Raw genomic sequence first — 12,259 nt, 5'->3', positions numbered from 1 at the left:
ATAAATTAAACAGCGTCCTTTCCATAACAGCTTTAATTGACGACAACGAAACAAATATACCCTTAATATTGGTGTGTCTGTTTTATAGGTATACCCACATATATCACACCTCCACCCTTATTTCTACATAGTATACAATGTAAATATCTTATAACTACGAACATTTTTATTTAATCGATTTCTAACTTAAGTTTACGATGCGGTAAAGGTCTAAGATTCATTGGCGGTCGTGTCAGCGGTTCTCGAGGCGGTGGCGGAATAAGATCGGAATCTGACCGGACGTCACTTGTGCTCGTAAGCATAGGGACAATTTCTCTTTCGACCATTACTGTCGAGTCTTTTTCCACCTCCGTCGGGCCACCTAGGCCCTCGACATCGCTCTCACCCTCGTCCGCCTCCACTGTTTCTTTTGGACAAGGCACGGTAGACATACGGGATCTGCGCCTAACTTGATCTATGTGTCTGACTATCGACCCTCCGTTATCCCTACTTAGGCTGTAAGTGCGCGAGCTCTCTGGCCCTATCACGGTTCCCTTGACCCACTTGTCCCCCGCACCATATCCCCGCGCCCAGACTTCGTCACCCGGGGCGAACGAACGCGGCTTTCCTCCCGCGGCCGCCGTCTGGCGCGCCTGCGCCACCTGCACTCGCTCCTGCAGCGCGGCCTCTCCGCGTAGCAGGTCCAGCCGGGTGCGCAATGGACGCCGCTGTAGGAGCATTGCTGGACTCTCCCCTGTCGTGCTGTGCACACTATTTCTATACGCTAATAAATAAGTTTGCAAAGCCGCATCTATGTCAACGTTTTCCCTGTACGCTTTCTTGATGGCGCGTTTGCACAATTTAACAGCACCCTCCGCCGCCCCGTTCGAAGCCGGATGGTAAACCGGCGAGAAAGACTGCCGAATACCGCATTTAACCAAGAAATCTTTTAAATCCGAACTGGTAAACGGTGGTCCTTGGTCGGACACAAATTGTTCGGGAACCCCAAAACGTGCAAATATAGCGCGTAGCTCTTTAATAACCGCCGATGCATTCGTGCGCGACATTTCACAAATTTCTAACCACTTGGTACTGGAATCTATCACAACAAAGAAAGTTTTTCCTTTTAAAGACAAGAAATCCGCATGAAGTCTTGTCCAAGGACGCGCTACGTACGGCCAGGACGCGGGCGGCGCATGAGGTGGTGCCGGCGCCTCAGCCGCGCACGTTGGGCACGCGCGGCATAGTGCCTCTACGTCTGCGTCAATATTCGGCCACCACACGTAACTGCGAGCTAAAGATTTAGTCTTAATTATACCCATGTGACTAACGTGTAGCTGTTTAAGGATTGTCGCCTGCAAACTGGACGGTATTGCGACTCGGTAGCCCCACATTACACATCCTCGGTCTACGTATAACTCATTTCGGCGCGCGAAATATGGCTTCATTTCGTCATCCGGACAAGACACGGGCCATCCTGATTGTACGTACGACAGCGTTCTACACAAAACTCTGTCCTTTAAGGTAGCCGATTTGACGTCGCTGTTGGTTATCGGTAAAAAATCTTCCACGAAATTTAAATACGTCTTCTCCCCGGTATCCTCTTCTCCAGCCTTCGCCTGAGGAAGCCGTGACAACGCGTCGGCACAGTTTTTAGCCGACGGCACGTACTCAATCGTATAGTCATACCCAGATAATAACACCGCCCACCGTTGAAGTCGCGATGCGGCCATGACCGGAATACCTACTTTGTCGCCAAATATATATGTCAGAGGTTTGTGATCCGTGCGTAGAATAAACTTCCGGCCGTAGAGATACTGATGAAATTTACGGATACCGTAAATTATTGCAAGGGCTTCCCTGTCTATCTGCGCGTACGCTCGCTCGGTCGGTGTCAGAGTGCGCGAAGCGTACGCCACGGGCCGCTCGCCGCCCGGCGTCAGGTGTGACAGTACAGACCCCACGCCCACGGATGACGCATCAGCCGTAAGCACCACCGGCATGTCACTAGAGTAGTGTACCAGCACCTCACTTGAACTCATAGCCTTCTTCACCGAGTCGAACGCCGCCTGACACTCGTTGCTCCAGACAAAATTAACCCCCGCTTTTAATAAGTTGTACAGCGGCGTTAAAATAGTGCTTATGTTCCTTACAAACTTGCCGTAATACATAATTAACCCGATAAAGGCTCTAAGTTCAGACACGTTTTGCGGCGCGGGTGTTTTTATAATAGCCTTAATTTTGTCTGGACAGGTATGTACTCCGGCTCGACTGATCACGTGACCTAAATAATTTATGGAATCCGCAAAAAACTCACATTTATCCTTCCTAACGCGTAAGCCATACGACTGCAGTCGTTCAAACACCTTGTTCAAGTTATCGATATGCGATTTCGTATCCTTTCCCGTTATAATGACGTCATCAAGAAATACACCAACATGTGACATATCTGAAAACAGTTGTTCTAAACGCCTTTGAAATATGCCCGGGCTAGACGATAGGCCGTATACTAACCGATTATACCTAAATAGACCCTTATGGGTATTTATTACCGTGTATTTCCGTGATTCATCTAACTCGAACTGAGCATACGCTTGCGACAGGTCAATTTTGCTAAAACGCTGCCCCCCATGCAAACGAACTAATAAGTCTTCCACCCTAGGTAGCGGATAACGGTCCACCTCTAATACTCTATTTAACGTGAGTTTATAGTCAGCGCAGATCCGTATACTACCATCCTTCTTAACGACGGGTACAATAGGTGTGGCCCAGTCGGAGCGGTCGACGGGGGTGAGCACGCCGTCGCGCACCAGCTGCTCCAGCGCGCGCTCCACCGGCTCGCGCAGCGCGTACGCCAGCGGCCGCGCGCGCAGGAACACCGGACGCGCGCCCGGCCGCAGGTGGATGCTGACCCGGCCGCCGGTGAAACGCCCCAGGCCGTCCGCGAACACTTCACGGTAGCGGGAGCTGAAATCGTGCAAATTAAAATGACTTCCTGTCACATTGTTCACATCACAATAACTAATTTCTGGTATGCGTATCCCCAATTCAGCTAACCACTGCCGCCCTAGTAATAAGCCTTTACCATCATGTACCACATATAAATCTAGGTACTTTTTCTTGTCTTTATATTTAACTAGCGGTTTGATTATCCCGGCAGGGCTTACTAATATACGTGAATAATAACTTAATTTCAAATTACACTTTTGTAAATTTAAATTACTAAATAGCTGTTGGTATTGCCTATAACTTATGCAAGACAATGCGCTGCCAGTGTCGCACTCCATTTCCAGTAGTTTTCCTTGAACATTAATTGGAATATAAATTGGTTTACAATCTGCTATAGAAATCTGATTTAAGTCTGCAATTACCTCCAAACTAACGTCACTGTCGATATCTGAGTCCGTTCCTTGACCCACAAATCCGAGACCGCAATGCTCCGTGCCGCAGCTTGCTGTCATCGACTCCACGCAATGCTGTTCCACCTCTACGCAGTGCTGGTCCACCAGATATGGACACATCCGTCGGAGATGACCTTGTCGATTGCAGACTTTGCACACGTAACGTGCAAAACGACACGTCGAGGCCTCATGCCCCGCACCGCATACCGTGCACTGGTTGGCCCCTCGGCCTAGCGCCGGTGCTGCCGCTCCCCCGGTGCCACGGGTACCGGCGTGGCCTCCGCGGCCGCCGCTGGTACTGACCACCCGGGATGATCGCAGTCCTGCCGCTGCCGGCCCGCTGGACCTGAAGTCGCTCGCCCTCGGCCCTCTTGCCTGACGCGACGCGAACCCTGTCATGGCCTGGCAGTCGGCCACGGCCCCACTCGATGCTTTCTCGCGTCCTTCCACGACCGCTGCATCCCTCTCTGCCGCCTCCATGCTGACCGCCAGTTTGTATGCCTTTCCAAAATCTAATCCTTCCTCCGTAAAAAGTCGCTGACGTATTGTTTCACTGTGCATTCCACACACCAGCTGATCGCGTAAACTCTCCTCCAACCAAGTCCCGAATTCACACGTTATTGACATTTTTTTAAGTACCGCCACGTACTCCGCAACACTTTCACTGCTCGATTGCTTCCTTTGCCTAAATTTGTACCGTTCTGCGAGTTCACTATGTTTTGGCTGTAAATGGCGCTCTAAAATGGCCGCCACCTCCGTAAATGTCTTTGTAATCGGTTTGTCCGGTGTACACAAGTTAACCAACAGTTCATAGCACTCCGCACCCATAACAGTTATTAACGTAGGAACATGTAATTCTTTATCCACTTTGTTTACTACAAAATACTGTTCTAATCTATCTACGTACAACCGCCAGTTGTCGGTCGCGGGTTTAAACTCGGGCATTTTGCCGATCGACATTGTCCGCCTTTATTTTTGTTGCCTACAGCTACCAAAATCACAACACAACACGATAACACGCACTGTAGTCCGATCGTATTCGTCGCCACTGAATAATCGAGACTTAGGTATTCAGATAAATTAAACAGCGTCCTTTCCATAACAGCTTTAATTGACGACAACGAAACAAATATACCCTTAATATTGGTGTGTCTGTTTTATAGGTATACCCACATATATCACAAATTTCTTGTTGTTTAAAATCAGAATCGCGCTCCTGGTTTGTAAGTAATTTTGTATTTATAATCGTGGTTTATGTTTTTTTCGAGTTTGATGTAATTCATTTCAGAAATTAAAATTAATAAAAACAAATCTCTAAATAAAAATGGAATGTGAGTCTGGTTCACTACAGCAAGCGCGTACTCGTACCTAATCTTTTATGTAGCTAAAATTGACTGTAGTATAGGCAAGCAGCGTTAGGCAAACAGATAAGGGTAAACTCATTAATAGCAGTGTCACGTGTTACATGTTCTTACTTCAAAGCATTTTAGAACAATCACCTATGAAGAAGAACCTTCAATAATAAGTAATAATAACACTTTATTTGTCACGAACGTGTCCTTACTGTGTCTGATGTGTATGACGGCATCGAACTGACACCTTGTAAAGACGATGGGCACTTATTGTCGCTTGCCTGAATACTGATATCTGACGTCACGCCGCGTATATTGTTCCAGATCAAGAGACCGCAGCATATCGAATATTATTTGTTTTGTATGTAGCAAACATTATTATGTAGGTACCTATTATTGTTTTAATACGAATTCAACAATAGTTGATTGTCAACCAATGATAAAAGCCACGCAATTCAGACGGAATGTTTTGCACTCAAACGAGAATAAGCATAAATAATCAATAATACTTCTAGTCTGAATTGCGCTTATCACCCTCGTTTTTAAATAATTCAATGCCAGATTATATAAGAAATTACCATTTCCTTGGTATTAGAAAATAAATTATACTTATTATCTATAACATTTCTGATTCTACGTCGTGAGGAATATGTATTGCACAAATTCATAACTTTTGGCCGAAATTAAATTTCCAAACATATAATCGTAGTGAAATTTCTTAAAAGTGTAGTGTGAAATCCAACCTACCTAGGAACAACAAGGAACAAGGAACTACAAGGAACTTAGGAATGTACTGTTATAGAACTTTACTGTCAAAATAGTACATTACGATACAAGTGCGAAAAATATGAAATTCGAAACGAGTGGCGATAAATTAAAACACGACCGAAGGGAGTGTTTTAAATCGACACGAGTTGCGAATTACCTATTCGCACATGTATCGTACAACGTTTTACAGTACATATGGCCCTTTAAATGTTCGACACAGTAACGTAATATGCTACTTCTCGCACTAGTGCTATAAAGTAGCCCCATATGTACTGTAAAATGTTATTTTATACTCGTGTGTATTGCTGAGCGAACCTTATTATATTTATTGCACTTAGAACTAGTTATCAATTTCTCCTCGAGACCTTGCTAAGGAGCCAGGAACTCTGTGGTATCGTTTCCTTTGGTCATGAACATTTTCATCAATGTAACGAAATCTACAGAAGTTAATGTAAGGAATAATTTAATTATCAGGTATTTAGAGATAAAAACATATTCGGTTCGGTTACGTGTAGGAACAAAATTGCACGTAAAACGAGTATGAACCTAAACATAAATCTTATTTAAATAGGCTGCAAAATCGGTTTCCTGTTTAATTTGCGCAATACGAAAACTGAAGTGGCACTCCGCGGGAAAAATCCTCGAATCCTGAAAAGAGCACGAGAATCGCCGCACGCCAAGGCCGCATTTCATTCAACGCTCATTACACTGCAATTCATTATTGTAGTCGCTACAAGATACCGAGCACTTGCCAGGTTATGTAAATTGGTTAACGAACGGTGCCGTTACGAAGACGACGGGCCACTTAAACCTTTAGCATTTTAAAGCGGTATTTGCGCAAAGTACACAATTAGCTGTGCATTTAAACTGATCACCGCTTCCAGACTAAGTGGGGATTCACATTGAATATTCTAATTAGTAGTTGACGCTCTTTACTGCCTTTTTAATGGCTGACTGTAATTTACCATCGTGACTCCGGGCTTCACGTGACAGAAGAAATACCTATTTCCATTGTGTGATGATTACAAACATTGCCGTAACATTATGTTGTTATTACCGTTTACACTATGTAGTGTACTACAGTACTCATATAAGGATTAACACTGTTCCCACGGTATTCCATAATTTTACAGGGTAGCAAGTATGTTACATTCATACACGTTCCAGCAACAGCTACTTACAAACTTATTAATACCTTTTTTGTTTTCGGAGACTATTGAAAAACAACCCCTGCACGCTGGTAAACAAACGTTTTACGTTACGATGATTCGGTAACAAAGGGACTGAATTTAATCACGTGTTATTAAATAGGTAGTTCGCAAATTGATTCCATAATATTCATACTCACACGGGAAATGTTCACGCGTGTTGATCACAAATTTAAACACACATCTAATGTGCGAAGCAGAGAGTCGGAATTACGTGGCTCTGTTGCTAACGCCTGGTGAGTTTTTCACTCCACACGGCTCGTTTTCTCGCGCCATTTTCATGCTAATCTCCACGAGCGTGCTGATTTTGCGGGCATGAAATATTTGTAACAGGCGGGCCTTCGCTTCGTACCTTTTCAATTTGGCCAGGACTTCCCCCGCGGGGGTTGAAAGCGCCGAATGTTGAATTTTACGCGTAAAACTCACTGCATTGTGTACTCGAGCCGTATGTATTGACGCCCGGAATATTTCTCACCGTTTGTTTTTTTAACGTTTGCGTTTCAATGACCTACATTCTTAATGTTGTATATTTGATGGTTTAAAAGCTAAGGAACCGTGAGGATTGGAGGATACGTTATATAATGCAAAAGAATCGTGAATTCGCACTTAACCTCGCGTTTCGGATCGAGGAGTACATATTTCAGGGTAATGCAAGTATTTCTGACATCGATGCCTCGAATCTACAATGCACTCTGCACTCAGTATTGTGTCCGCGGCGTCGTTGCATAAATGATACATGCTACTGGGAAGCTTTCTTGATACATATTTCAAAAGAGTTCACGTGCTTATCGCCTTGACAACGATTCTGGATAAATACAATACAATACAAATCCTCTTTATTGCACAACCTCTGAAAAAAAATGTACACGGAAACATGAAACACATACATGAACACACGCATACATGAAGATAGAGGTAAACAACAGGCGGCCTTATCGCTACAGAGCGATCTCTAAAAAAAAAATATCCGTTTGTAGGATATTATTTCAACCCGTGGCGTTGAATTAGGTTGAAACAACATATAAACGTAAACAAGAAACAAATACAAACTTTCTAACCTCGAGCGGATTCCCAGTGCAACATCAGCAACGAGGGGCAAAGTTTTAAACATCCACGGAGATACTTGCCTTCTGGTAACAAATATACCTCTCCTGGCTTATGACTTTCGTTTCATTTTTTGGTTTGTTAAATAAAAAATATCTAGTGTTTGTCCGCAAATCTTTCTGTTCATTCTAGTTGATGTATAACTTATCACTATACCTTACCTATACGAGTATAACAAAGTCTCCCGCCGCGTCTGGCAGTGAAAACTTCTTTAGCGGCGCTGTCCACTTTTTGGGATGGGGAAAAAATTTTTAAACTCGCGACAGGTCACGTGACCGACAGATTCGACAGATTGAAAATTCGTAAGACGGACACGTGACGTAGTCGTTGAAATTATGGATCAATGCGGTCAAGAAAAAATGCTTCGCCTGACCAATTACACGCTAAATACATTTATTTTTTAATTCCTCATCCTTTTGAAACCTAAAAAAATTGAAAGTTGGTTTTGCCAGATACAGAACCAAGAGGGTAAATAACTAAGTAAAGGTCATCAAAGATCATTCATGTCTTTTATAGCATTATACTAAATAAAGCTATGAATATCGATAAAAATACAACATTACTATGCGAAAAAACATAACCTTTCATAGTTCGCAGAAAATTTCGAAAATACATGAAAAAATCTATCCAGAATTGAATACGGTGATAATTAAGTAAACTACTAATATTGATTTTTATGTTAAGGTTAGGTGATTTCTATGTATAGGACCTATCATATAAATTAACATCATTAAAATTGAATGAAACTCACCGATGAAAGGTTCTTGCGTATTTTCTTTTCTTCCCGTATGTGATTTACAGCCCTTGATCACACAAGTCATTATTACACAAGGAACTTCGAACCATTACAAATAAAAACTCAGCACATTTTTCAACAATCTTTCAGGAATATTAACAATATAATTAAAAATCGGCACGATGCCCGCTGAAATCCTGCGAAATATTTCAACTAATATGTAAAGTTGTTACGTATTGACACCTACTCTGAAATAACAATTATATATTTAATTTGGCTGGATTATATTACATCCAATTACATCCATTTGACAATTTCCTCAGTTCATTTTAGTGATAAGCCTGAAAAAAACGAAAGTAATTGCGAATTGTTGTCTCATTCACTCATAGACCAAAAGTAATAGCGTGTTGTGAATAAGATACCTTTTACCATGCTCTTATTTTTGCCCGGCTTCTTTGCTTATCTTTTTTCTATGTTATGGACGGAAGTTGATTTTTCTGAGTGATAAACTTTTTTATGTTAAATAATTGTAATAGTTCAGAAGTGTTAAATTTTTATTGTAATATAAATTGTCATGTTTCTGTACGATAGCGCAATAAATAAATATTGTATTTTACCACATACATAATAATACTTTTATACTGATAATTAAAGCAATTCGTGCAAAATTATTCCCTAACCATTCCAAAATGTCAAAAATGCACAACGTTAATATTCAAGTTTTCACTTCTGCCGGCACTCCCGGAGTGCAACCCGTTGTTTTTTTTTTTAAGAGTAATGCCCCTATACTATATTGTTTTCCATAACTAAAAAAATCACGTGTCCCGGTGGTTCGACTAATGATTTTATTCAACAATAACTGGATTAATTTTTACAGGCCAATTCGAACGTGCACTCTGACATCAAATCAAACCGATATTGGAATCATATCAGAGTCATTGGCGGAATAACTACAGAATAGACTAACTTAACTACATTTAAAGTTCCAAACTAGGGACATTGACAAACAGTTACACGATTACAAAAAGTTCGGTCATAAGAAAAACGGAAAGTAAAGTCTGGGCATCCATCGCTTTACCTTATTAGATATACCGAAATCATGTTAAGTGTAATAACTACATATATTACCAATAATTAATGTATAATCGTCCTCAATTTAAGTGTATGATATGTTTGCCAACAGAACGCAAGCTGTTCGTGGGGATGCTCAATAAGAAGCTGTCGGAGAACGACGTGCGAGCGCTGTTCGCAGGGCACGGCGCCATCGAGGAGTGCACAGTGCTGCGGGACGCGCAGGGCCAGAGCAAGGGTTGTGCGTTCGTTACGTTCGTCTCTAAGCAGGCGGCCATCGCTGCCATAAAGGTACGTAAGCTACTAGATAAACAGCACTAAGGCTGCTAAAGTCAGCTATTCTTCTTCCTCTCTTCCACGCTTAGATTTGAACCTATTGTGTTTTAAATATCTCTTTGGCAGGGATATGCTGAACTGAAAATGTTAAAAAGTCTGATTTATCTACAATAAAATCCGGTAGCAAAACATTTCTGATTGTTATATAATATATAAAGAAACATAAAAAACAACCAAATGATGGGACAATGGACATTGAAGTCGGTTTTTTTTTCTTAAAAATTATACATGAAAATATTTTTGTTGGGATAATAAATTCGGAAAAAAAAACTCGATACACCACTCATGTACTTATTTCGTTCGAGTAGGTGAGTATTCATTGTAACAATATAATGACTACTCACCTACAACAACCACCTATGTAATGTACAAACACCTAGTTACGATCAAACATGTCCGAGCACTAATCAATCTTTTCAACAAACTCGTAGGTAATAACTACTTAGTACCTCTTTTACATTCGGAAATCGATACTTGTATGTACGAGGATTTTGTGTAAAATTAAAAGGAACAACGTACGAGCATTGAATCATTAATTCTTTCTTAACTCAAGCTGGTCCAAAAGAAACTTCCAATAGAATTTGAACTAATAAAATCTAATCGTTCGTGTTAAAATCAATAGAGATTTCGCACAAAGACTTCTTTAAGTTGGATCACTTTCAATTGAATAAGAAACTTTGAAAGCTCGAAGTTCTGTTAAATGCTTGAGGTTTTTAAATTGTTACGAATTCTTGATTAGTTAGCAGCGCTGAAGTTTTAAGCGGATTGGATCGTTCTAATAACTCGGTCCATTAATGGTCCCAATTAGAAATGCTTTCCGGTGCCTTGGGAATTACAATTGCCTTGGGATTGACCACATAATAATATCTATTTGTGTTGATATCTAATGTCTGAGTGTACACGTAGGTAAGTTGTTATAATTTAATTAATGAGTATATTGCACCTCGCTTTTAAATAAATAATGTCCATCGGGCGCCTATAGAGAGTAATTAAAAAATAAAATTGGATCAAAACTTTACTGGAAGCATGGGAATGCGGAGAAAATAAGAACGCAGATTCCCGTTCCCGTACTACAATGTCTCGAACATGTCAATTGTAAGTACGCGTCAAATACCCTTCATGTGCGTACGCAGTAGTCGGCTTAGTCAGACAAGGTATTTATAATTTCCGTTTTAATTTTTAGCATGTGCATACAAGCATTTTCCCATGGGATATAAAACCTACGAAACCAAAGTAAGTATTTAATAGGCGATGTGACGGCCATTTTATATTAATATTAGTATCAAGAACTTCGGGTAATTAGGAACAAGGGAAAAAAGGATTAAGGACGTTACCAATAATTATCCCAGTTGCGACCTAAATTATCATTTCTCCTTGTTTCACTTAGAAAGCGCATAGGTAAGAGTAATGGAAATTACATTTTGTCCAATTAGGAAAAAAATGTTCTTTTTTTTTCAACATATATTTAATTAGCTATATTCTTGTTAGGCAGCTAACCAAACTAGCGTTTGTCAGAATAGATTCTATTTGTTAAATATTGGAAGATTAGAGTAAAACGTAGTGATTATATGCTCTTTGGATTAGAGCACCTATTTCCCCGTACTTTCTCTTACACTACTTAACCTAACCTAAGTACCGATACATTTCCCAATTTCCAGACACTGCACCACAGTCAGACTATGGAGGGTTGTTCAGCCCCGCTGGTTGTGAAATTCGCCGACACGCAAAAGGAGAAAGAACAAAAGAAACTGCAGGCCATGCAAGCTAGCCTGTGGGGGCTCACGACGCCAGTGACGCCGACGGCGTACCTCGCGTCGGAGGCGGCGCTCTCGCCCGCCACACAGCTGCAGCTGCTGCAGCAGTTGCAGGCGGTGGGGCTGCAGCAGCAGCTGCTGCAGGGGCAAGGGTCCACGCTGCTGCAAGGTTAGTTGCTGGCCAGATAAAAAATTGTTGGTGTGGCATACAGCAACGTCATTTACGTTAAAAAAATAATGGTTTAAAATAATAACAAATAATTGGAACTCATAAGGTTAGGTTAGGGTAAAACGTGTAAGACATTTTATTCTATCCTAGGCTTAAAAAAAACCGGCCAAGTGAGAGTTCGTTTTACTCGCGCACCGAGGGTTCCGTACAAACTTTGAATTATCTAGTGTAAATATAAAGGCGAAAGACTTGATCAAAAGTACCTATACTAAGTATAATTGTATACAGCGCCATCTATCGGCAAATAAAACTAATTTGTGCGATGCGCGTATGTTGGTTTTTTGAGGATCAAGTGAACTGATTTCAAAAATTGTTCTTTTA

General features: G+C 41.4%; 2 protein-coding genes across 16 annotated transcripts in view; one reads left to right on the top strand and one right to left on the bottom strand.

The window, feature by feature from the left end:
* LOC133534604 (CUGBP Elav-like family member 1) overlaps positions 1 to 12,259 on the top strand; it is a 506,026-nt gene that overhangs the window by 453,470 nt on the left and 40,297 nt on the right. For all 15 annotated transcript variants that reach the window (XM_061873792.1, XM_061873798.1, XM_061873796.1 and 12 more), the window contains 2 exons: positions 9,732 to 9,910; positions 11,614 to 11,878. In XM_061873792.1, coding sequence (XP_061729776.1) covers positions 9,732 to 9,910; positions 11,614 to 11,878 — 444 coding nt within the window. The remainder of the gene's footprint in view (positions 1 to 9,731; positions 9,911 to 11,613; positions 11,879 to 12,259) is intronic.
* Positions 171 to 4,567, bottom strand: LOC133515610 (uncharacterized protein K02A2.6-like). The gene has a single exon (XM_061848181.1). It carries the CDS (start codon positions 4,338 to 4,340, stop codon positions 171 to 173), a length of 4,170 nt encoding a protein of 1,389 aa, XP_061704165.1. The 5' UTR covers positions 4,341 to 4,567.

This window comes from Cydia pomonella, chromosome 2 (assembly GCF_033807575.1).
Source record: "Cydia pomonella isolate Wapato2018A chromosome 2, ilCydPomo1, whole genome shotgun sequence".
NCBI lineage: Eukaryota > Metazoa > Arthropoda > Insecta > Lepidoptera > Tortricidae > Cydia > Cydia pomonella.
Note: the sequence above shows the minus strand (reverse complement) of the source record. Positions and strands in the feature narration are given on the sequence as shown.